This window comes from Dermacentor andersoni, chromosome 5, assembly GCF_023375885.2.
Source record: "Dermacentor andersoni chromosome 5, qqDerAnde1_hic_scaffold, whole genome shotgun sequence".
NCBI lineage: Eukaryota > Metazoa > Arthropoda > Arachnida > Ixodida > Ixodidae > Dermacentor > Dermacentor andersoni.
Genome location: NC_092818.1, coordinates 174937439 through 174964365, shown reverse-complemented (window position 1 = coordinate 174964365; position 26927 = coordinate 174937439). Strand labels below are relative to the sequence as shown.

General features: G+C 46.9%; 2 protein-coding genes across 2 annotated transcripts in view; one reads left to right on the top strand and one right to left on the bottom strand.

Moving 5' to 3' along the window:
- Positions 1 to 1302: 1302 nt before the first annotated feature.
- LOC126531640 (uncharacterized) lies at positions 1303 to 25014 on the bottom strand. Its single transcript, XM_055071316.1, has 5 exons — positions 24911 to 25014; positions 10530 to 10647; positions 4133 to 4300; positions 2814 to 2915; positions 1303 to 1517 (listed from the first exon to the last, which is right to left on the bottom strand). The coding sequence occupies exons 1-5, from the start codon at positions 25012 to 25014 to the stop codon at positions 1443 to 1445; spliced, it is 567 nt and encodes a 188-aa protein (XP_054927291.1). The 3' UTR covers positions 1303 to 1442.
- LOC126531632 (aminopeptidase N-like) overlaps positions 24970 to 26927 on the top strand; it is an 88162-nt gene continuing 86204 nt past the window's right edge. The window contains exon 1 of the mRNA XM_050179247.3: positions 24970 to 26239. Coding sequence (XP_050035204.1) covers positions 25074 to 26239 — 1166 coding nt within the window. The 5' untranslated portion in view covers positions 24970 to 25073. The remainder of the gene's footprint in view (positions 26240 to 26927) is intronic.

Genomic DNA, 26927 nt, shown 5'->3' with positions numbered 1-26927 from the left:
GCCGTCTTTGTCTAAGATGTGGCAGAGAAAAAAAAAAGTCGCAGTTTCGCCCGAAAGGCGATGCATCGATTGCAATAAGAAATTAGTAGACACCTACAGGAAGTAAGGGTAGTAGTGTTATCAGCCTTATAAACTTGTAAACATTCGCTTACTAACTAAATTAACGAGCGTGGTGTCACACGTGCACAAGCAATGATGAACACATCTCATTTGATGACCGTGGAAACAAGCTGTAAGAACGCTGAAGTGAGAAAGCGTGGGAGCAGCAGTGAGCGAATCGACCTTTGCGCTGCCTCTCGCTTCAAGGCGAACTAAAAGACGAGAAGAACGCGCACATGAAGCAATCAGCACTTGACGTGCTTTGTTCCCATCGCAGATCGCTTTCAAAATAGCGTCCGCGCGGCCACGCCATACGCAGCAGCCGCCGGAGTTGGTAAGTGAATGTTTACTGCAATTTATACTGGCCATAAAGCTACGAACTTTACTTCAGACTTTACTTCAGGTAATACTGTAATACCTAATGCACGACTTCTTATTTCTAAACGAAGAACGTGCATTCTAGATTACGCGACGTATCGTCGTACGTTGCAGTTTTGGTCATAGCAAGTCGACTTCACACTGGAAAATACGGTCGCAGTAGTCTGCAAGTGGCGATCGCGACAATGGGTGCACTGTTCGCGTGCGGCAGCTGTTCAAATAGGCTAGCTTTCTGCAGCCTTTTTACCCCAGATGTTCACACAGCGACGGGAGGCACCTATGCTCTATTTAAGGCAGTGTGCCCAGGGCTTGACACGGTGGGACGACCTCGCAAGTTGCGAACGTAGCAACATGCTAGAATATAGCAACATAGGTGAAAAGCGCGGTCCTATATACCGGCAGGCTTCTAGCACTGTTCAACTCACATATGGGCGCAGGACTGGGATTTCTGGGATGGGGCGCCGAAGAAAATACGCAAGCGTATACAGTGATTTGTCAGGGTTAAATTACTTGAAGCAGTATTGCCCTGAAGAGCTCACTGAGCGCTACCAGCAGCCTTGTTTACGCCGAGCAAAAGCGGCAACCAGATATATTGTCTTCGCCAGACGTTAGCGCATCCACTTCTTCGACGCGTACGCGATGACAGCACTGTAACTTCACTCGAAATCTGCTCGCATGTAGCTATCTATGCCTCATCACACGCACTGTGGTTATCGCGCGCTGTCATATGAACGCACTGATGCCAGGCCACGTTGTCCCGAAAATACGTCGGAAGGGGTTTTCATGTCGTTGCGGCTTAATGGAGAATAACGATTTGCTATAAAGTACAAAAGGGTCGTAGTTTAATGGCGTTCAGTACTAAAAGAAACGAAGCGAGATTACGCGCCTGAAATATACATATAGGTAGAATAATAATAAAAAAAACGCGAGAGAAAACATTGCTTTTGTCGGCCAAGCAAGCGATATCATGGTGATGGTACGTAGATCAAAACGTAGACGAGGTGCACCAGGTGAAGGAGGCCGGTGAACATTCCTGTGGCCTGGAAAGAAGTCGGGGACGGACAGGCTTAGGATGAATTTGACACGCAAGTTGCAGAAGCCATCATAGTGATCGTTAGTATTAATAGCTATACGTAGAAGGATCAAACTCATAGACGGCAAGATAAGTGGGCACTCGCTCACCAATATTTTTTTTTTCCGTCTATATACTCGCACTCACGTGCACGCACACTCGTGAATATTAGCGTTCCTGCAAGCGCCCATTCGTACTCACCATAACTTGCTCTCGTTCAAAGTCGCCTCCACTTTCTCTCGCCTGCACTAATTCACATACTATACTCCTGTTCATACTCACGTCCACTCACCCCCTTCGTCGCTGAGTATTCCGATCTATGAGTTTCAAGCTGTTCGCAAAATGAGAATCTTTGAGGGTATGTGGGACGTGCAGTGGCATGCGGCAAACCTACGCACCACGTCAAAACAAAATCTTGACGATCACTACGATCGAAAGAAAATAAATACTCAGGTGATGGCAATCCGAACAGTCAGTCCACATTGTCCTGCAACCGCTTCAAAATTCGTATAACTTTTACCGGGCAGGCGTTTGTTACACAAAGGTGCAAAATTTCAAAGAACATGAAAGGAGGTATGCGTTTTTTTTTAATAAGGTATATTAAGTGCAGTTCTTCGCCATCCTATACTTAACTTTCGATTCATGTCGCTTTGATATGCAGACATTACCGAAAATTAAACTTTCCATTATTTATGATTCAGGGAAAGTCTTCTAGAGCGTTGACAGAATAACCGCCATGGTTGTTTAGCGGCGATGGTGTTGTGCTGCTAAGCACGAGGTCACGGATCAAATCCCGGCCACGGTGGCCGCATTTCGATGGGGGCGAATTGCGAAAACACTCCTGTGTTTAGATTTAGGTGCGCGATAAAGAGCCTCAGGTGGTACAGTTATTCGGGAGTTCCCCACTATGGCGTGCCTTTAATCAAATCGTGGTTCTAGCACGTACGTAAAACCCCATAATTTAAGCGTTCACAGCTTAGAATGTCTCGTATGCTCAAACGCAAACTATAGTAATACTGAGCAAAATCCACTGGAAAAGGCAAATAAGGAGTAGCTATGGGATCAACAGAGTTCCACTATAGACGTAGTAGCGCACTTTCAATTACTTTGTAAAACGAATGGTGGGTTATGCACATATATCATGTTAGAGTGTATTCAAAAAAAGGATACTGCCATTCTAAAGGCTGTGCACATTAGTATCCGCCGCGTTTATCTGAGTCTGTGTGCGTACTAGGGGTAAACATTGAGCCTACTGAGGACTTACCATGCCACAAAAGGAGTCAGGCATGTTGGGAAGGTCGTACGTCATCACGGCCACCGACCCCAGGAAGTACATGCTCATCGCGCTCGCCTGGAACACCTTGTACTGCGCCAGAACAGTTGCACCTATTAGTAAGGCCTCAATTCAAGATCGTGTTATGGCCTCCGGTATCAGACGCCGCTGCTGCCGCGTAAGTAACACTTAAGGCTGTGACCTAGGGAAAATGGAAGCAATGCGAAGTACCTCAGGACCGCTGCAACTTCGCCATCTATACGGCGCAGGTTTGAAACTTCAAAGTTTTTAACAATTCTTGAATTTCGGTCTTGTAAGAGAAGTTTAAACACTCAAGGAGCCATAACACAAATCATGGACGGAGAGCTTGGAGATCCAATGAGTTCTATACAACACACGGTCTTATTTAAAATGCTCACAAATATATGCCTATGCAGGTGACATTCGCCAATAAGCGTGAACGAGAGTGCGCCTGCGACACATTTGCTTCTTCTGTGGGTCGGTGGCCAAGGCCTGATGCATGAGGTCCCGCGGGGTCGATTACCCTCCGTGGCTGTAGCATTGCGACGGCGGCAGAATGCTAGAACAATCAAATGCCGAGCATTTGGCGCACGTTAAGGAAACCCCGGTGGTCAAAATTAATTAGGAGTGCTCCGCTACAACGTCCTTAAATAGCCCCTATGCTCTGTGACCTTAACTTCCACCGCAGAAGAAATCATCAACATTGTCTCCTTCTCTGTATTCTTATGCCCCTTTTCGATTAAGTCCATTTGTTGAAGTTATCGTGCGTGCGCGCCCGCGTCACTTTGTTGTGCTTTAACGCTTACGTTAACATTTAAAAAAAAGATTTATTGCTTTTCTAATGAGGCGCTCTTCAAGTTTTCTAGCAGAAGTGAGAGGTATCGTATACATTTAGCAAATATTATTTAAGATAATCAGAAGTCAGCAGGCACTTGCACTTTTTGCCTACATCCCACCTCTGTCACAGTGTCGCCCGTCGCACGTGCATGGTAGCTGAGTGGCTACGACGTTGCGTTGCCAAGCGCTTGATCGCGGGCTCAATTCCGGCCGCGGCTACCGCATTTCGATGGGAGCGGAATGCAAGAACGTCTTATACTTAGATATAGGTGCTCGTTAAATAACCTTAGGTGGTCAGAATGAATCCGGGGTCCCCCGTTACGGCATGCCTTATAATAAGATCGTGGTTTTGGCACATGAAACCCTAGATTATAATTTTTCGCGTGTTTTTTAATACACGTTTTTTGAATGGAGGAAGACAGTGCTCCAGTTCAGACGGCGAGACCACTCACGTAGATTGTGATGGGCAGCACTTCGGCGACGTGCTGCGAGCTGAGCCCCGTCACCAGGAAGTGGAGCCCGTTGATCGAGTAGCCGAAACAGCAGGCGTACAGGAAGTGCTGCGACTTGGAGCCCACGCCGAAGATCATGTACGTGAAGAAGTTGCCCAGGCCTGCCAACTGAATGGCAAGGGAACGTGAGATGTTCACAATGGAACCTGAGGCATGGGATTTTTTCTTTCGCCATGGCTCTATGCGATACTTCCTGGATAACCCATTGTTTTACGAATGCTTTAGACTACCCCTACTTACTATTTAGTATACCTTAAACATATGTTTACTGCAGGACGAAGGCCTCTTCCTGCGATCTCCAATTGCCGCTGTCCTGCGCCAACCTATTCCAACTAGTGTCCGCGAATTTCCTAATTTCATCGCCCCACCTATAGTCTTCTGCCGTCATCAACTGCGCTTCCCTTCTCTTGGCACCCATTCTGTAACCCTAATGGTCCAACAGTTATGTAACCTCCGCAATACATTACCTGCCCAGCGCCATTTTTTTCTCTTGATGTCTATTAGAATATCATCTATACCAGTTTGCTCTCTGATCCAAACCGCTTTGTCTCTTACAGTTACGCCTAGCATTCTTCGTTCCATCGCTATTTGCGCGGTCCTTAACTTGTTCTCAAGCTTCTTTGTCAGTCTCCAAGTCTCTGCCCCATATTTCAGCACCGGTAAAATGCACTGGTTGTATACTTTCCTTTTCAATGATAATGGTAAGCTTCCGGTCAGGAGCTGACAATGTCTGCCGTATGCGATCCAACCTGTTTTTATTCTTCTATGGATTTCCTTCTCATGGTCAGGGTTGCCTGTGATTAATTGACCTAGGTAAACGTACTCCTTCACAGACTGTATAGGCTGGGTGGCGAACCTGAACTCTTGTTCCCTTGCCTGGTTATTCATCATTATCTTTGTCTTCTGCATAATAATCTTCAACCCCACTCTTACACTCTCTCTGTTTAGGTCCTCAATCATTTGTTGTTATTCTTCTGCAGTGTTGCTGAGTAGAACAATGTCATCGGCAAACCGAAGGTTGCTGAGTTATTCGCCGTCCATCCTTACTCTTAAGCCTTCCCAGTTTAGTAGCTTGAATGCTTCTTCCAAGCAGATAGTGAATAGCGTTGGAGAGATTGTCTCCTTGTCTGACCCCTTTCTTTATAAGTATCTTCCTAGTTTTCTTGTGAGGAATTAGGGTAGCTGTGGAATCTCTGTAGATATTTTCCAAGATATTTACGTAAGCGGTCTTTACTCCTTGATTACGTATTTGCAGCCATAAAAACTTGGACAAACGAGGGTGTAGGCGACGAGACTTGTTCTGAGGAGGAGAGAAAATGAAGGAGGCTTGCTTCATGCAACGCACAAAGTTATTCGTGCATCATCAAAACTGAATTCGCAGATTGAAGGAAACATAAACCAGCAATTGAGTTTCGTATGCTGTTCCTTCGCGTCTCATATTCATATACGATGGCATTCAAGTAAAGCGTGGCACGCGATTCACCGTGAATCGCACATTTCGAGCTGAATATTAACGCGAAAGCGTTAAGGGCCCCGTGTCGCAGAAAATCCGGTGTCAGCGGAGTTGTCCGTGAGCAAAAATTTCCGTATTACTTAGGTATACGTATATGCCACGCCTTGCTATATGACATGTGGTATATGCGGGTTACATTGCCACACCATTCTATCACCAAAGTGGCTCATATCTTGCATTACATTCTTGACAAAGTTATTCGTCGGAATTTTAAGAATGACAGCCCACAAACAAATGCCATAAAGAAATACCGACAGCGCATGCTTTTATGGTAAATCATCTCAGACTTAAATATTAAAAGTTCGAAATGATAGCAGGAACTTCCAAATGAAGTATTTTTTTATTTTGGCGAGGCTGTTCATTACCTCCAGGATCGGCCCACGGAAGAGGCCGCGCTTCTACCAGAAAACTGGCCTTCGTGCATAGCATTCGCCGCCAGCGTTTCCCAGTAAACATGACGGTTACATACGCTGCAGTTGCCAGGAAGCGGAAGAAGCAGTCAGGGATCTTCGAATGCTACCGCGTTCCACTCTTAAAGGGGAAGCTTATGCGGCCTCCAAATTTGACTCATGTCAGGAAACATGGCCCGCGATTTTCACCCACCGAAGCACAGCGTGTGGCCTTTTGTTATATATTCTGCGAAAGATGCTCACGCATGAATTTCTGCGCATTTACATGAGCCTGATCTGTACTTCGTGCTGCGGTCGTCGGTGGTGCACGTTAAAGTGGTGTGAATCCCACTTTGTCACACTGCAAGGGAACAAACGAATATTTGCTAGAAGCCAGTTTAGGCGACTTTGCGCACTTAACTGCAAAAGCAGTGCAGTCAGTCTTGCCGCTGCAGCGGCATTACATTGCAAAATTTCTCGTTGTATCCTTCGCGATGTTTGCTTTGGCTTTTGAGAAGGGCATCACAAGGCAAGGTTGCATTTTTAAAAGCAGCTGAATTGCGAGGTGAACTTGCAGAGTCAAAGTCACAGCAGCGTTTCGCAATGTTTGCCGTCTGCTTTCCATCCATGCGCACGTGCCTCAAGGACGGCTTCCGTTTCTTCTTCATGACGCTTCCAACGAATAACCACTGCGTGATGGTTCGCGCCAAGGACACCTTGTTTTATCTACCAGAAAGAAGAAAAAAGGCACTGCAATGCCACTAGCTGCTTAGAAGAAAGAAAGGAGCTGTACTGGATGAAAACTACTGCAACCTTTCCATTTATTTGATTGACTTAGAGCTTTTCTTTGATCCACTTACTTATTGGCTTACATCTGAAGCGCTATAAGACCTCTGCTCCACCTGAACACCTCCGGCCAGTGCTCTGGCGACTCCTCGTGCAGCACATTCAACACATCCAGGGGCGTCCCCGACCTCGAAGTAACACATGACATGCGTTACCATCGACGACAGCTCGGACAACAAGTCGTTTCTAGAATTAAGTTAACCTCTCTCTAGTTGGAAAATGAGCGAGGGAAACTATACATGCAGGGCCTAAACTTTTCGTGATGTACTTTGAGCTGATAGAAAGCAACTCGCGCATGGAGATCACGATGCAAAAGGAGCAACGCGTACAATTCTGGTGCGTGCGCGCGAGTGTGTGTGTACCTATGCTTACAGGGTAACGTTGCATAAAAAAAAGCAGTGCAGCCTTGAATCTCGCCGCAACGCAGCAGAACTATGTCATAGCCATGGATGCTGCTGTCAGTCGAAGTCCTCGAGAATCCCTTTATATCTGAAGTGTTCTCGCTACGCCGTCGGCGCGATCACACACACAACTACGTCGTTTTATGACGTGCTTTCGCATCAGCACTCTAGCTTTTGCTTCCGCGTGTGAGGATTTGCGGTTTGCAGCGGAGTGGGCATCAGCAAAATGCCAAGGATACTCCGCGGAAGCAAAACCGTGCCCATTTTGTAGCTTTAACAAAGCCTACCTGCTGTGCGGTATTGCTTCTTCCTGACTATTTTCTTCATTTTATCTCAGTACATTTCATTTAGCTATCTTTCTGAAAGAGGGGCGATGGGGTGCGCCCAGAACGAGGAAGTCAAAAGAGGAGAGGGGAGGTGTGGTCAATAAAAATTCGTAAAGCGACTTTACAGCTGGGCCTGTAATTCAGATGCAACGCAACAAAGATTGTGACATTGTTATTCTTATATTTCAACATCAGGCGCTATTACAGCAAGATGCGACGTTTACAAATAGCGCTATGCGTGTGCAAAACGGAAGTCAGAGGTTCTTTCTTTGTTTCTTTCTTTCTTTCTTTCTTTCTTTCTTTCTTTCTTTCTTTCTTTCTTTCTTTCTTTCTTTCTTTCTTTCTTTCTTTCACTGGGACAGACAGTGCATCGTGGTCTCCAGGGTGAAACTTGTTCAGCTTTCTCGCAGCACTGCCGATGGGTGTCGGAAGCGAAAGGGCACTCATTATGCTCCACCCGCCGCTTCCAGCACAAAATGAAAAAAGCTTGATGGAACATTCATCAAAAAATAGAACCGCCCTCTTTAGGTCGGAACAATGCGAGTGTTAAGCGCTCGCTACCTTGACTTGAGCTTTTCAGAGTCAACAACGGGTGAACGGTTAGAACTGCCGGCGACGGGCAAAAATGGGTAAATGTCGCTTGTCTGCAATATGCGTGTCTTCCATTAGTACGTCGCATTACGCACCACCGTTCTTCTACCACCTCCCTCTATCTTTTTTAATTATCCATGCCTATTACTGGCATAAAGCAGATCATTAATGCCAGGCGCTCGTTCGGTATTTCGGCTGGAGCTGTACCAAAGTGTGCCTTAATAAGAATTGGAACGTTTGCAAACAAAGCCTGCGAACACGATCGCAATTCAAGACAATAGTTTGTCCTCGAGTTAAGAAAACGTCAGAAAACAGGGAAGCTGAGCTAGACAATAGGGTGGACCGCTTTGTCTAGTGACAAGATTGACCGAACGCGGAACAGAAGGACATTGATTGGTTAACTGTGCTGCAGGAGGTATGAAAAAACAAACAAGGAAAGACCGGTGCAGAGAGAACAGGAAAACTCAGCGCAGCTGTTTCTCTTCTCTTATTATTTTTAATGCGCGCTTTGCTCATCCGTATAAATTTAGTGCAATCATGACGTTTCACTTTTTTTTTGCCACGTCAACAGTACCCTGCACACAGTGATTCGAGAAATAAATTACTCACAACTTGGAACTTATCGCCTCTCTGCGTCATCATTTGCTTCCTGCATTTGTCGCCGCAACTGAGCCAGAGTCGTCAATTTTTGTTTTGCCAGCGTACTACTGGCGCATAAAGCGCCCTGTAGTCACCACGTCTATTGCGCGCGGTTTCGGGTGCAGATATACAGGGCACGCAATGCACGCGCGGCCAGGAGGAGCCACGTCGCCGCTTTAGCGGCACTGGCACTCCGATGCTCTCGATCGTGAGGACAAATTATCTCATCTTACGGAACTGTTGGGCTCTATAGACATGCGGCAAGAACCCCTAATTCGCGCCCTTCATTTAACTTTTACCACATGCCGTGGTCCTGCATTCGCTCTAAGAATAACGGGTATACTGGCAACTCCATTGTGTGGCATATCCATATACCCGTATACAGGGTGTCCCAAGTAACTTTAGCCAAGCTGTTCAACGAAAAGGAAAAGAAAAAGGAAAACGGTGCAAGATACAGTTATGAGACCTACGTTGTTCGATCGTCAAACCTCTGACAACTGAACACCATATAGGTCCTATAATCGTGTTTTGCACGTTTTTCTTTTGCTCAATCTTTCTTTTCTTTGAACAGCTTCGCTAAAGTTAGCTGGGACACCTTGTATATGGATATATCTCATATTTAACTTCATTCTTGAAAAGTTTCTCCCCTCTTTTCCCGAACTTCCCGCCTTCTATTCCTTCCTGTTTCTGAACCCTATGAGGGTCTGAATTTCTTTTTTCCAGAATGTTAGCCAATTTTTTTTGCTATGGAAACATCTGAATTGCACTTAGAAATACATTTATGTAAGGTTAGAATATCCATATTTAGTTTCATACAATTCGATACATATGGGTCGCTACCTCTGTGGCTCGTTAGAAAGAAACTGCAATGGGGGTCTAGCGCGAAACGATGCTGTTATGTCCGAAGATTTTCGCACTGCACAAACTCTGAATTGGCAGACTAACCATCTCACATCTTATGGCAGCCTGTAAAGAAATCAGTATTTCAGGATCGAAGTGTTCACTGTGGTTAGAAACTAAGCGTGTGAAGCATTCTTTTCTTGTTCAGAGGGAGTGACAAGCCTACATGTTTTCGTCGGACGACTACGCATGACAAGAAAACGAGGCTTTCTCTAAGTTGACGGTCCCGTTCATATTAAGGTGCTCAAATTTGGCATGTCGCAAAATCAAACAGGCTATAGAATGACTTAAGGAGTGCTTCACGCTGATTGAGGCACAGACACACTAAACGCACGCCATCAGTATTACAAGTACTTTCGGTGATGGTGTTAAGAGACGAGCAATTTGCTCGCACAAACAAAGCAGGCCATTGTTCTTGGAGTATGATGTGAAAAAAAAGAAAAGCTTATTTCGTCCTATGTTACAATGCCCTATACACTGGAGCTCAAGATAAGGAGTTATATACTGCGGGCCTGGAGAGCTCGCTTTAGTGCCCTGCTGGAGTTGTCACCCTTTCAACCGCTACTAAACTGGTAACGTCTATGAGCGTTCGTCAATAAACGTGCACTTCCTTTCCATGTGACCTAGGTCGCCACTCGACAAAGGTCTACAGCAAAAATAAAAATACAGTGGGGTCCGTAGGAGGAATGACTCTGAGCGTGCAAGATGACGCTTGTGTGCGTAGGCACGTACCACCTGCAGTGCGTTGAGGAAGCCGTTGACCGAGAGCACGTAGTGGGTGTTGAGGTGCAGCTGACCGATGGTCTCGTCCACGGCTGACTGCCGGCCCACGAGAAACTCATCCGTGAGGCTGCGCGCAGCAAGACAAGTACTGACAGTTTGTAACGACGCGGGCGTTTGTTAATTAAACGGCGAAGAATGATAAGCGTGTGAACTGTTTATCTCAATGTTCAGTCTGTGGTACAAAACCCTTTCATGCGCCGGAACTTATCAGAAAGATGTCTTCAAAAGATGGTAAGATATACTGAGAAAATGACGTTGAAAAGTTAAAAAATAATAATTTTTCACCGGCACAAGGTGATTTGAGCTGTTCAATACATGTATACGACCACAATGCTGCGACGCTTTTCTGAACTGAGCTCCCCACGATACTTATAATGAGTTACCGTTTCTTTGAACAGGAAGTGTCATTGTAATCTTCGTACACCCATGCTGCTCCTGATATTTTTTTTCAGGGTTTTCCACACCGCCTTCTCATTCGGGTGAACGAGAGCCGGTACCTTTGTGTTCGCGTTTGCAAGAAATATGCTTACCGCATGCGCAACGACAGTGTTACGCATTTAGATACCTTGAATTAAGAGTCATAATGTCAATAAATAGTGCGTAATAATGACAAGGAATAAAAACTACTTTTGGGCAAAGCAAAGAAGTTATGAACTGATAGTTAACGCTGCTAACAACCATGCTTCAAAGAGATAAATGAGTAACTCGGAGTACAATAATAAAGACCCAACGCAAGCAGCAGAGAACGGGATAGGCCAAAATATTGTCTCGCAACTGTAACTAAAGCCCAGCCCTCTGCACTCATATGATTCTTACATTGATTCGTTTCTCGCGCTCGTTTGTTCCTTAAGACCCAATCCTCCAGCTCTGATCGGCGACATTGTACAATCGAATTGTCTTGAATAATCGGTAAGTTTTCTGCAAACCGCTCTGGAACGAGCCACTCTGCAGCAGGAAGCACTGCCGTGTTGTTTCCGTTCTTTAATAAGAACCAAAACCAGTTTTCACGAGCGTTCTGCGCATTCTAGCCACATTAGAAAGCGCCCACCGTTACGAGGAACTTAGCTAACGGCTACGCATTTAGCAGAAAAACTTCTCAACGGCTGAGCCATGCTCACTTGTAAAATGGTTGTAGGAGTTCATCAAGATACAGCAAAACTTGAACGCTGTCAGTAAATGGATATTAAATAAAAGCACTGTACACACACTTCCCGATATTGTTTCGTGTTTTCGGTTTCATAATTGCACGCAAATGATATCGCACTCTGAGGGTCATCATGTGGTATAACGACATAGGAGTACAGAGCTGCTCAGCTTGCAGTTCAGAGGGGAGAGAGAAGAAAACAATCCAAGACAGGGAAGTAAACCAGACAAATGTCCCGTTGGGTATCCTGCACGGGAGAATAAGATGGGATGAGGGTTTGAAAGAAAGAAAGAAAGGGCAAGGAAATCGCGACACACGATAGTGCTAATGATAGGATTGAGAACACCACTGCGCGTAATGCAGTACTGTAATAACCTTCAATAGCAATACAAATTATCTGCTAATCTACTGAAAACAAGAACAGACAGGAAAGATGGAAGACATGCATGTAAATCCTACCTTATCGCGTTCATTTCGCCTAGTTCGCAATCCAATATGGAAGGCGTAGCTGCTTCTTCTTCGTTCTCTAAGCATGCACAGCGATACCTATCAGGAAGGGTTTGCAAGGCACGCGCGTGGGTAATAATGATGATGATGATCCTAGACATATGCACACATGCGCGACGGGAGATTGGCGAAGAAGCGGGCGCTATTGATTAACAAAATCTTTTTATTCGGCGTGAATGTGCTACGACACGAATGGAAGGGTAGCGCGGTCCGGCCGCCGCCTGGTTTCCTCCACTGCCAGGGCCCGACTGACGAAACATTGCTGGCGGTCAGGGTCGTCGCTGCGAAGAATTGTCTTCCATCGCTCGAAAGTGTGGTTGAGGATGGGGTGTAGTAGAGCAATAAGAGGCCGGATAAGTGAACCAAGCGATTAACGTAGCCATTGCCCGATTTAATTGGCCTATAATGTCCGTAGTGGGTGGGTCATCATTGCATTTGTAACAAACAAACGAACCAAACGAATATGGTATCAGACTTTGGTAACAGCATCAAGTGACAACGAAAGAAGATACCAAAAGTGTAAGGGCGATTATAAGGGCACTGATGAAAAAAAGGTAAGCGGTCTTTCAGAAGCCGCTCACGCCGATGAGACATAACTATTAAATGTTAGCCTGTTAAGCACCGTGCTTAGGAATAAATGTGTGTTGATACGCGAACCTTATCCACTATTGCAAAATGTATTGCCAGTATAGGTCTACCGCACAGAGGATGCGTAGAAATTGGAGAATGACGTATTGATGTCATTGGAAAATCTTGATTTTTTATGCAAAATGGCAAGAAAATTTTAAAAAAAGATTCAGACAACTAAGATATCCATCGGAGGACCCAATGCGGTTGCTTAGTGGCTATGGCACAAGGGAAATGTCAGAACGAGAGACATCTATAACTTGAGCATTGGAGAGGCAAATCTCTAAGATGTTGCCACAGGAATTAGCGATCAAGTTATGTTACTGAAGTGAACAGAAGGAAAGAAAGTCCAACAGGCTCCTTTGTTCTCTACGTAATGATAATATCTAAGCATGTTCCAATCAATTTAAGGCGTATTAATAATCACCAAGAAGCATTACTATGTACTTGCTATGGGAAGATAAGACACTTTCAATAGAAGAGATGACTTCATCAAACAAGACAAGAGAAAAAGTTCTGATTAACGATTTTCCACAGCGCGCTATAGGCTGACTTCAAGCCAAACCGACTCCTGTATACGCTCTATGCGGTCGCGCCTAACATGCACAACTCAGTGAATTGTCAACAGCAATCAGTGAATAATAATAATAATAATGCTCACCACACGAGAGCTCAGCAATGCATTGGGCTATATGGTTCTTCATTCGTGGCAAGCCGATAGCTTGGCCTCGAAATGCAGCGACAAAATTTTTGCCGGCCCATCGCGTTTTCTTCTTCCCTTCTTTATCAGCTGTATGCCGCATTTCGATGGGGGCGAAATGCGAAAACACCCGTGTATTTAGATTTAGGTGCACGTTAAAGAACCCCAGGAGGTCGAAATTTCCGGAGTCCACTACTACGGCGTGCCTCTTAATCAGAAAGTGGTTTTGGAACGTAAAACCCCAATTTTTTTTTTTATCAGCTGTATGATGGCGTTTTATGATTTGCCGGCACTCTACGTATAGGGCGCCATGGGATTTCATCCTACATGGAAGGAAGTGGCACTCGAACTCTACTCGAGCAACGGTGGAACGTGAGATGCAACCGAGATATCTTGGAAACATCTTACACCAAGGGTGCAATGCGGCGAAGCGATTTCGCAACAGCTGTGAAATCGCTTCGTCCGTCTTGTGGAAATGGATGAAAGGCCAGCGCCCAGTACATTGATATTTTCCCTTCGCTTGGCATTTTCCGCATATTGCCACTTGGACGTTATCTTACTTCCTTGCCGGTGACCACTTTCACCCGGTTCTAAATGTTACAAAGGTATGACACGGGGCAAAACGTGCCTGATGTGTATACAACTTCGTGAACGTTGTCGCCCATTCGATAGTGAGACGAGCGCGTTTTGTCGGATTGCACATGCGGCGCGAATCGTTTCGTACAATTTCGAATCAACGTGAGCAGCAGCGATTGCTCTGGATGCGTTAACTCGCTTATTAACGCCGGATCGACTTGAGCCGTGCATAAAGGCAGAAATGTGGCCTTGTTGGTCATTCATATTGAATTTGAATGTGGTGTAGAGAAACACGGGGGATGTATGAGCACGAAGAAGAACGACAGAAACAAAGCAATCACTTTCAACTCAATTTTATTTCGAAATTGCAGTACTTATATCCTAAACGGGTGCGTTGCACATGTCACTACAACCTTGAGAGTGCAGGCACAAAACAGACAAAAGGAAAACAAGGAAACTTGCCCAAAAGCTTGCACACAACTCGCCAACCTTCCTGCGATACACAGGTATGGCGACGCACTGGCTATAAGGCAGAGTAATCTATTTAGGCCATAGGGACAGAATGGCTACCAGTGGCGGTGTCGAGGGTGGGACAATAAATAACTAAATAAAAAATAACGAATAAAAATTAGTAAACGCAAGTATAATGACACTGGACGTAGACAGAAAAATTATTTTAACTTATTGTCATGCTATATTTGAATAATTTCTTATTTTAATTAGTTACATGGACCTTCTGCCGTGGACTTTCTGGTTCAGATAAGGACCAAAATAAATAGTTTAGGATTAGAATTTTGCTTTCACCGCCAAGTATCCGTGGGTATATCAATATGAAATAGCGTTAAAATTTAGTGGTGACAAATAAGCTTGTTCACATTTCTCATTAGCGCGCAGGCTTTTTTTCCTTTCTTCCCCTCTTTCTTTCTCTTTTTTCTTTTCAACTTCATCACACTCATTCTATCCATACCGAACAGATGTGCCGTTACCGCAACTCCGGCATTTCTACGAAGCCGCGTTCCCTTTTTAGCATCGTGTTTACATGTCAATATATAATAGAAGTGTAGGCCAGTTGGTGTAGCATTTTCAAGAATAATATACCGCAATACAAGGGACAGAGAGCGCTCGTATTGTTTCATCCTGCTCTCTGTCCTCTGTATTCCGCTATTTTCTCCTTCACAATGTTTGCGTTTTAAGAAATGCCAGAAAAGATAACTCGTGTAAGCTGCTATGCAGGCTTATTTTAATGAAATGAGACGTAAATTATTATGCGACTTCGCATTCGAAAAGTCGTCCCCCCCATCCCATTTCTGTCTCTATATATTCTCTGTGGTAGCAAACACGCAGCCTTGATTGGTATATATATATATATATATATATATATATATATATATATATATATATATACATATATATATATACATATATATATATATATATCAAGGGATCGCTACAGGTGCTCATAAGCATTTTCTGCATGGTTGAGCTGAGTACGTCGGTTAAAAAATTAATCCCGACAGATACAATATTAAAGTCATAAAAAGCAAGCCTTCAAAGGTTTCGAAGTGCTACATAAAAAAAAAAAAAACATTCTCTGGCAGGTGGTTGCAGCTCATTTATTTGGGAATTCTATATTTGCATAATAACCACATTGTACGGTTATGGCACTGAAAACATCGAAAATAATGACTTCAAAAGTGCACACACACACACACACACACACACACACACACACACACACACACACACACACACACACACACACACACACACACACACACACACACACACACACACACGCACACACGCACACACACACGCACACACACACACACGCGCGCGCACACACCACAGACGCGCGCGCACGCACTAAAACACAGGCGCGCACATGCACAAACACACACGCGCTCACACACATGCGCACACACACGCACACGCGCACGCACTAGAACACACGCGCACGCACACGTACGCACACGCGCAGGCACAGACACACACGCGCACACGCACAAACACACACACACGCACACAGTTTGCACACAAAGGTGGCCAGTGCCAAAAATTTACATGTTACTGCGGCCTAATAAGGTTGGGAAACGTTCTGGAGCCTGGGTAACATATACAATTTTATTAGATTTTCTTCTTTGTACTTCTCCTTCAAAATGTCATTTGACTGACATTTAATTACTTCTAATTTAAAGAAATCTGGCAGTGCGTCAAATCTCAGTTAAATGAATTTTGAAACATTTATATTCCTCCTTGCTTGCGTCAAGGCCAAAGAATCGTTTGCAAAATTGTCTATGCAGATCGTGGAGGATTCTTGTCGCAAATAGGGGAGGAAATGCCGTATTCGTCTTCGAACTCAGCTTTGAACAGCAGGTTAAATGCTTCCAGTTTCGACGTGACACCCGGTTCTCAAAAAGAAACAACGAAAAAGAACAACGCAGTTTTGTCCTGAACACATTTTGTCCATGTACAGGTCATGAGTGAGGTTTGCCTCTGCTTGCAGCTTCACGTTGCACTTATTCATGTGGACCATTCAGCCCACGCAAAAGGTCAATTTCCAGAACTCGTAACTGGAGAGTACTGGTTCGAAGCGATCCTTCTGTGCAAGGGAATGTTTTTTTTTCTGCCTTGAGATTAGAAAAACAAGACAACCTTTCTGCAGTTCGGCCATCGAACTGCCATGTAATACGTCAGGTTACGAACTCGGATTATGTCGCCTTCTTGAGCTGATTTCTTGGTTGAGGAAACCCGGTCGAATCATACGACGCGCCTTGCACTACGTCACGCGAAAGGGACAGTATCGCCGAAGGTGATCGTGCCTTCGTCCTCAGATAACGTTAACAGCTTAAACAGCAGGCTTCAGTACACAGGTCATCTGCACGTATTCCCGACATAGTGCCTGCTCGTGAATCCTGCAGTGCAATAACACTGGCCTTCGAAATCAGTCACCTTCAGCACCTTTCGTAATTTGGCCTACAAGTATTTTTTTAAAACTCCGGGCATGTTCTCACGATCAACTGGTACAAAATGTAGTTTGCCGACTGCAAGCTGTACTAATTAATTAATTAATTAATTAATTATGTCAGTAGCTTCATGGACCAAGGAGCATTACACAGGGGGTGGGTACACGGACCAGAAATACACATATTTAGCAATTGCGCAGTTGTATTCATGAAAAAAAAAAATTGAGATACAATCAGTAACGGCAGTCCTGAATGAGACTAACCATTGTACTTAGCTTCAGTGTAATGCAGCTAGATACAATGCAATGCCATTTGCTAACATGTCATCGCGAACAACACGGCGATAAATAACCACCGTTTGCGTAATTAGTTCACATATACGAGTATCTTGCAACTACCATCGACGATCTTCGGGCAACTAATGGAGTTGCGCAACAGTGTGAAAGATAATTTTCCTGCGCGCACGCTAATTCGAGGTGTGGTGAAAAGATTTTCTCGGATATTGTTAAGAATGGCGAGCTGCAAGGAAAAATTGCCGCCCAATTACGACTGGGGGACAAGGTGCGCATCCCCCACTCTCCGTCGCTGCAGCAAGACTGCGTTCGAAGAAGCGGGCTTTGTGCTGAAAACCGCCCCCATCCACGAGCCCCATCTCCGTTGTGACGAAACGGGTTCGACTGACGAACTATTGTACCCGAGGCTCCCGGCGCGAACCTGATTTCGCTACGCATGAGCAAGCCGCGGCGGGACAACGAGCTACTCAGGATGTCTCCGAGCTTCCCGGAACGACTCGCCTCTGTCGTCGACTTCACTCCTTCGCACCTGTGTGTTTGCGTGTGTGTGTGCGTCACCTTGTCGCAGGAGGCGGCTAGTTTTGCGATGACGAAACGAACATTCGCTGCCTTGTATCGCCGAAGGACCGAGCGTTTAAAAACGGCTGTTGGGCGGAGGCTCGACACACTTCTCTCGTGCAGTCATGTTGGACTGACACTCTTTTTCTTAAGCAGTCATGTTAGACTGATTTAATTTTCTGTAAATAAACCCATTTTCCTCGTTCTCGATGAGAAGCAGTTCTTCCCTTCATCAACGTCCTCAGCGTGTTTAAGTTGGACGACGGCATGGGCCGGCTACCTTCGAATTCATGCCGGACTCCAATCTTGGCAACGGATCTCGAGCGATGGGATTGAGCCCCCAATCCTGACAACTGGTGGCAGCGGTGGGATGGACTTTGCGACATGGTGCTGTATCTGCGGTGAGTGCTTGATTCTTGCTTTGACTCTCTAGGCTTCATTTTGTGGTTGTTCTGTTTAGAACTGTAGGGAAGCTAGATTGTTGTGTGTTAGCTAGGTTGTGTTTTCCTAGCTAGATTTAGAGAGCCGAATCAAGGCAGTAAGGCAGCAGTCATGGGGTTAAGGACACTGCTGAGAGACGAGTTGTTGATTGTTGGTGAGGAACTGGGCCTAGATGTACGCAAGGAAATGCTAAGATCAGAATTATTGCATATCATTTCCGAACAGGCCAGTGAGGAAGATATTGAAATGGGATTGGAACTTCTCAAAAAGAGAGAGAAACGGGAAAGAGAAAGAGCAGAACGGGAAAGAGAAAGAGAAAGCGAAGAACGGGAAAGAGAAAGAGAAGAACGGGAAAAAGAAAGAGAAGAACGCGAGTTAAGAAAAATGCAACTTGAACTTGAAAGCAAACGTTTGGAGTTGTCTCAAGGAAGTGAAGGCGCTCTGGGACGATCAAGTGAGGCAGAATCGTACCGCATGGACAGGCTATTAAAGCCATTTGAGGTCGGGACCGACATAGGCTTGTTCCTAAGCAATTTTGAAAGGACTTGCGAAAAGATGAACTTCGGCCCGAATACATGGCCACAGCGGTTGCTGTCTATGTTGCCGTGTGAGGCGGCGGAAGTAATCGCCAGACTGAGTGCACAGGATGCATATGATTATGCAAAAGTTAAGGCTAGTCTCCTGAAGAAATACCGCCTTTCAGCCGAAGCTTTTCGGCAAAGGTTTAGGAGCACAGGCAAGAAAGATAGCGAGGGATATCCGGAGTTTGCATATAGCTTAAAGGCCAACCTAGTCGAGTGGCTTAAAAGCGCAGAAGCGTACGACAGCAGAGACATGATCATTGAATGCATGTGTCTAGAACAGTTTTACAAAACCATCCCCCAAGCTGTGAAACTGTGGGTGCAAGACAGAGGTAATGTAAACACTGTGGAAAGGGCGGCTGAATTAGCCGAAGAGTACGCAACCCGTAGAAAGTTGAACGCCGAGGAGGGAAACTGGGACGGTCGAAATGGACTGCGGAAACCATTTCCGTTCAAAAAGGGTGCGCAGACTAGACGATCGGTGCCTGTAGACATGGCGGAAAAGCCCGCAGAAAAGAGTGAGGAGAAACTTAACGGAGAAACCGCACAAAAAGAACAGAAAAGAAAATTCGAATCTTTTAGACCAATGCGCTGTTACAAATGCCACAAACTGGGACATATAGCTGTAAACTGCGAGAAGTCTAGCGTAGTTTTCTCCTATGTGGAGGAAAAGGATGAGAATATGGAACTTTTAAGTCCATATCTTCACGACCTGCAAGTTAATGGAAAACCATGCCGAGTGCTAAGAGGCAGTGCCGCCACGATGGACATTGTCCATCCGTCTTACGTGACGGTAGATGACTTCACCGGAGAAGTAGCTTGGATAAAACAGGTTGTAGAAGAACACAGCGTGTGTCTGCCCATGGCCAAAGTCAAAATCAATGGACCATTCGGGGAGCTAGAGACTGAGGCTGCAGTTTCCAAATTTTTGTCACTGCAGTATCCTTACATCTTTTCGAATCGTTCGAATCGGTTACTGTGTGACAAAGGGCTCAAACTGGGAGAGGGCATAGTACAGGCATTGACCCGAGGCCAAGCTCGTAAGATCGCGGCGCTTTCCGTGGAAAATGCACACGCTCCTCCAGCGGAAGCAGAAAAGGGGATAACTTCAATACTCGAATCCGAGCTAGGCCCGAGGGACAAAAGAACAGTTGAGGAGAGCCTGCCTGCTGACCAGCTCAATGAGAGCGTAGCACTTGAGTGTCAAAGTTGTAGCCTGCAGGAAGAGCAAGCTGACGCACTCACAAGCGAGACAGGGTCGTTATTATCACCGGCCTCAAAGAACTTTGATCAGCTCTTACGTGTGGATAAAGAGTCACTGGCAGCTGAGCAAAAGAATGATGAGAGCTTAGCTAAATTACATGACACAGCTAAAGAAGGCATTGCTAGGCGAAATGTGACGATACATGAGAGAGGAGGTTTGTTGTATCGGCACTACAGAGATCGAAAGGGTAGGATTTTAGATCAGTTAGTCGTACCTACTAAGTATAGGGAGGACCTTTTGAGTCTCTGTCATGGAAATGGGTGGTCCGGCCACCTAGGCATAAACAAATCAAAGGAAAGATTGCTTATGGAATACTACTGGCCTGGCTGTTTCAAAGACGTAGAAAACTTTGTAAGATCATGCGACGCCTTCCAGCGTTCGGGTAAACCAGGAGAGACATGGAAAGCTCCACTGAAGGTAGTGCCCTTAATAACAGAGGCTTTCAGGCGACTTGTAATAGACACGGTAGGGCCTCTTCCAAAAACAAAATCGGGCTACAGGTACTTGTTTACCATGCTGTGTCCGGCTACCAAGTTTCCAGAAGCAATCCCTTTGAAAGAGCTAAGTTCCACCGAAGTAGTAGACGCGCTTTTAACAGTGTTTGCACGAGTTGGGTTTCCAGCCGAAATTCAGGCAGATCAAGGGTCAGTATTCACGAGCGCACTGACTTCCACATTCTTGCAAAAGTGCGGGGTAAAGGTAATACACAGTTCTGTCTATCACCCTCAGTCAAACAGTGTAGAGAGGTGGCATTTGGCGCTTAAGCGAGTTTTGCGTGCGCTCTGTTACGAGCATAAGGAGGACTGGGAGAACTGTCTGCCGGCAACTTTGTTTGCTTTGCGAATGGTTCCACATGAAGCGACAGGGTTCTCACCAGCAGAACTAGTGTATGGGAGGACACTCCGTTCTCCACTGAGAATGTTAAGAGAGATGTGGGAGGAAAGAGGTGAGAGTCCAACAGTGGTTGAATACGTGCTAAATTTACTGGAACGGCTAAGCGCAACCCAAGAACTAATCGGAAAGAACATGGGAGTAGCTCAAAAGAACGCCAAATTCTATTACGACAAGAATGCGAGGCTTCGTACGTTTAACGCCGGAGACCAGGTAATGATCCTCAATCCTTCAAGAAAGAACAAGCTTGAAGTTCACTGGGACGGGCCCGTTAAAGTGTTGCACAAACTGTCAGACACTAACTATGCTTTGAGAGTGCCTGGTCGCAGGAAGGAAGTGAGGATATATCACTGTAATTTGATGAAGCCGTATGTGGAGCGGAGCGGAGTCGTTAACTATACCATCAAAGAGCCGGATGGCATTAGTACCAAGTTTAAGGAGTATAGGGCGACCTCCAACTCTGAAATCGGCCTAGAAGAAGTAGTCGAGCACTCGGTAAGCTCGCACGCTCTAAGACCCGAGCAGCTAGATGAGCTAAAAGAGGTGTTAGGGGAATATCTCGACAGATTCAGCGATCGGCCGGGTAGAACCGAACTGATAACGCATGAAATTGAGCTGACATCAACTGAACCAGTAAGATCAAAGCCTTACAGGGTGTCTCCAAGACAGAGAGAGATTATGGAGGCAGAGATACAGCGCATGCTAGAGTTGGGAGTTATTGAGCCCGCTGAGAGTGACTACACGTCACCGCTAATACTGGTAGAAACCCCTAACAAGGACCCTCGTCCGTGTGTTGACTACAGAAAATTAAATGCCATCACTAGGGATCAGCTGTACCCGATACCCAACATTGAGGAACGAATTGAAAGAGTTAGCGCTGCTAAATACATTTCAACTATAGATCTCGTGCGGGGGTACTGGCAAGTTCCCCTTTCAGAAAGTGCCAGCCGCTATGCCGCATTCATCTCGCCTGTAGGCACTTTTCGCCCTCTCGCACTCAGCTTCGGGCTGAAGAACGCGCCGTTTAGCTTCTCTAAGTTAATGGATATTGTCCTAAAAGACTTACAGGAGTTCGCCTTGCCCTATCTTGATGATGTGGCAATTTTTTCGGACAGCTGGGAACAACACGTATCGCACCTCAAACAGGTGTTCTCACGGTTGAGGGGAGCCGGCTTGACGATGAAAGCGGAAAAGTGTAGGTTTGGTTGTTCGCAGGTTACTTATCTGGGCCATGTTGTCGGTCAGGGCATGAGACGGCCGGCGGAGCTGAAAATAGCTACGATTGGAGGATTTTCTCAGCCGCGCACGAAAACGGACCTTCGTTCATTTTTGGGACTTGTGGGGTACTATCAACGGTACATTCCGAATTACTCGCAAATGGCAAGTCCATTAACAGACGCCCTCCGAAAGGGAGCACCGAGTAACGTACACTGGGATAAGGACAAAGAGAACGCTTTCCAAAGTTTGAAAACGCTATTGGTTTCTCGCCCTGTGCTTCGCGCGCCGGACTACACAAAGGAATTCATAGTTCAATGCGACGCAAGCGACAGAGGTATGGGCGTGGTACTTAGTCAGGTCGGCGACGATAACGAGGAGCATCCTATCCTCTATGCCAGCCGTAAACTAAATGTAAGAGAGGAAGCCTACAGCGCTTCAGAGAAGGAATGTGCTTGTTTAGTTTGGGCCGCACAGAAGTTGTCGTGTTACTTGTACGGAGCGAAGTTCATCTTCGAGACCGACCACTGTCCTCTGACGTGGCTCAATCAAATGTCACACAAAAATGGCCGCTTGCTCCGATGGAGCCTCACTCTCCAAGAGTACAACTTCTCCGTTAGATATAAGAAGGGAAAGTTGCATAGCAATGCGGATGGTTTGAGCAGGCTAATTTGAATTCTGCGTTTGAGGGTCCCGCCTAAATTTTAGGATTACTAGTGCTAATTTTATTGAGCGAAGAAGATCCCCTCTCATTTAGCAGGATTCCCTCCATGATTGCTGAATTCGTCAGCAGGAATTTGCTTCAGAAATTGACATAGCGAAGTGCAGCATTTTTTTGTTTCTACACTTCTGTTTTTTTTTTTTTGAAGCCTAGCGAGTCTAAAGTGAGAGCCAATGCACGTCATCTCGGCGCAGAGCCGTGTTGTGGGGTTCATTTTGCAGTTGCCTGTCCTGACAAGGTGCGCATCCCCCACTCTCCGTCGCTGCAGCAAGACTGCGTTCGAAGAAGCGGGCTTTGTGCTGAAAACCGCCCCCATCCACGAGCCCCATCTCCGTTGTGACGAAACGGGTTCGACTGACGAACTATTGTACCCGAGGCTCCCGGCGCGAACCTGATTTCGCTACGCATGAGCAAGCCGCGGCGGGACAACGAGCTACTCAGGATGTCTCCGAGCTTCCCGGAACGACTCGCCTCTGTCGTCGGCTTCACTCCTTCGCACCTGTGTGTTTGCGTGTGTGTGTGCGTCACCTTGTCGCAGGAGGCGGCTAGTTTTGCGATGACGAAACGAACATTCGCTGCCTTGTATCGCCGAAGGACCGAGCGTTTAAAAACGGCTGTTGGGTGGAGGCTCGACACACTTCTCTCGTGCAGTCAGGTTGGACTGACACACTTTCTGTTGAGCAGTCATGTTGGACTGACACTCTTTTTCTTAAGCAGTCATGTTAGACTGATTTAATTTTCTGTAAATAAACCCATTTTCCTCGTTCTCAATGAGAAGCAGTTCTTCCCTTCATCAACGTCCTCAGCGTGTTTAAGTTGGACGACGGCATGGGCCAGCTACCTTCGAATTCATGCCGGACTCCAATCTTGGCAACGGATCTCGAGCGATGGGATTGAGCCCCCAATCCTGATAATATTCTGTAGCAAATTGCTTGATTTCTTGAATATAATATACACGGCGCTTCGTTTCCTCGTTGCAGGTAAAGAGGGCTTTTCGTTTTCATAACTGCCTGAAAACAGTGCGAAACGAGAAGCACAAGAAAGCAGACTCGCAAGAAAAGTGATAGTCATCATTGTTTCGAGGTAGCACAGCGATCGTGAGATTGGAGTCGTTGCGGCAATCGAAATGAGGTTCGTAGTGGCTTCAAGGATTTGGATTTCCTTCTACGGCGGCGCATACCCACTGCGGGAGATTGACCAAGATTTGGATGGTATTAGGAAGATGCTGGTAATAAAAGTGCACATTTCTTTTTTCTTCCTTCGTATTTTCTTTTCCCTCAATTCTAGTGCTTTCGCGAACGCACATAAGGGGAAAATAAACAAAACAAAAAAAGCAATAAAAGCATAAAGCCCAGTACGATTCTGGTCCTGTGATAATGTCTCTCATGTTCAGTTTAGTGCCTTTTAATCACCGGAATAAGATTCTCTGATACCGACTCGAGTCTGCCATTTCTGAGCATGTTGTGCCCGATAAGCTCAGTGTCAAGTTCTTTCTGGGAGCAATTTACCGTTGCTGGAGCTGAAAATTTCTTTCTCTTGCTTGTCTGAAGGAGCGCGGGAGCACGAAATGGCCGTAGCCTCCGGTTTCTGTCAAGAGGTGACACTCGCAGGCCGCGAGACCTTTGCACCAAACAACGACAGGTGCAGCTTCGTTCGCAGCGCACGACTCGTATTCACGTCGCTTCGCTGAAGGGAAGGAAGAGGAATGATAATAAGAAAAAAAAAAACGTAAGAGAGAGAAATACCAAGGCGCACGCTTTACGGCAGGCAAGTTCGTTTAAACAGATGTCAGGCAGGGCAGCGAGACGAGCTAAAAGACGCCACGAAGCAGGCAAGGCGAACGTACCGGGTTGATATTATTCCGGCATAACACGTCATCGTCCTCGCCCAGGGCTGCGTGGGATTAAGAGCTGTCGTGTCCGATCTATTGTGCCCATCTTTCTCTCCCATTGTTCGACGGCGACTTTACAATATCTACCCTTTCCTTTTGTATCCTACGGACAACGTTCATGTCGCACTTGTCGGGACGGCGGCGTGGCGATGCAACAACGGGGTCTACGAAACAGCAACGCTCTCGCGGCGACGACCGGCGCTCTGACGTTGTGGAGAGTGAACCGCTCCTTTCGGCGGCAGATCAGCTGACCGAGGAGGAAGCCCGCTGGGAGGAGAGCGACGACGAAGAGTGCGGCGACTCTCCCGAGCTCGGTTATTCGGCGCCGGGAGTGCCAGGAGCGCGGAGGCAGAAGCAGAGGTCCCGCGAGCAGCAGCACCATTGGCAGCGGCTGTTTCGGCTCCCGCGTGACGTTCCCGAGCCGGTCGGCGGGCGCGGATTGGCTTCTGGCGCGGGGCACGTGGCACGCGGCTGCAGCGGGCACGACGAAGCGCGGGAAGCGGCGGCCGTCGGCAGCAACAGCAGCAGCCACTTCCATCGATCGGCGGCCGGGAGCCGGGACGGGCCCGTTACCGGCGCAGCAACGACCGGCGTCGAAGACGACGGCACGCGAGACGGCCAACAGGAGCCCAGCCGCAGCAGCAGCCGAAGGCGCCGCGCGGGGGGCCCGCCTCTGTCCATGAGTCCCAGCAGCACCGAGTACCTGGACATGGACAAGAGCGACGACGTCTCGCACAAGAACCGCGGCCTGTTCGTGTCGCATAGATGCATCGCCGTGTGCGTCATCCTGGTCGTGGCGGCACTGGCCATCGTCGGCATCTCTACGAAACTGCTTACCGAAAAGGCCGAGCAGGGCCCGCCGAAGAGTACCGAGCCGATCAAGCCCGCGCCCTCCCCTCCCAAGAACGTGCGCCTTCCACGGTCGCTGGTGCCGGTCCACTATGACGTCGAGCTGACGCCTAGACTAGATGGGAACTTCACGTTCAATGGATCGGTGGCGATCCTCGTGCACTGCGCGACAGAGACTTCGAACGTGACGTTGCATATCAAGGACCTAAACGTGTCGGACGTGTCGGTAAACGATGCGGCCGCCGCCGGCGGCTCGCGCGTGGAGCACGACAGGTACGACGAGGACAAGCGCCTCCAGTTCCTCGTTATCAAGCTGAAGAGACCGCTCAACGCGGGATCAAACTACACGATCAGGATGAACTTTGTCGGCCACCTGAATGACGATCTCGCAGGATTCTACCGGAGCTCGTACGTGGACGCTTCGGGACACAAGAGGTAAGCGCCGCGGTTTATCCCCTCGTCAGACGCAAATTTGTCCAGTGGGAACTTCTTGCTTACCCGGACGTGCGGGTCATATCGGTATAGTTACTTCATGTGCCATAGCTCAAAGCTCTTCGTCTATATAGCAAACTAGTATACTCCAGACGTCGCGCACACCCGCGTCCTCAAAGGAAACGTATGTCAGTCGTTTGCGCACCACGTACGTTCAGCATGCGCCCTGTACAAGCTCACTAGTTTCAATCTATTGAGGGAATAGCCTTGTAAGGCCACTGAGCGCTGGGTACTCAAAGCTTTCCGTGGCAGTGCGTGGAAGGCACGGTTTTGTTTCCTCGAGTTAAACTTACGCGCCGTGGTTCACGCGCCGGCGCGGGAAGTTTAAAGGTCTGAATCACGCTGGCGAGGCTCTCCCACGAGTGCATTCGCTCGTCACAAGCGCTGGGTCGACCTCGAAGCGCGGCCGGCTTGCGCGTTGACGATGGGTGCAGCGAGAATGGCTTGCGTGCGCCGAATTCTCGAGGCGAGCTCATTTCGGTGACCGGTTTCCGTTCGCGATCGCCGGCTTCGTTTGAAACAGGCTGCGACGTTCCATGCAGTGCTCGGCTATAGATTTCGCCGACAGTCCGTACAGGGACAACGTTGCACAGGTAGTGGATGCTTCTGCACTTTTTCTTTTTTTTTTTTG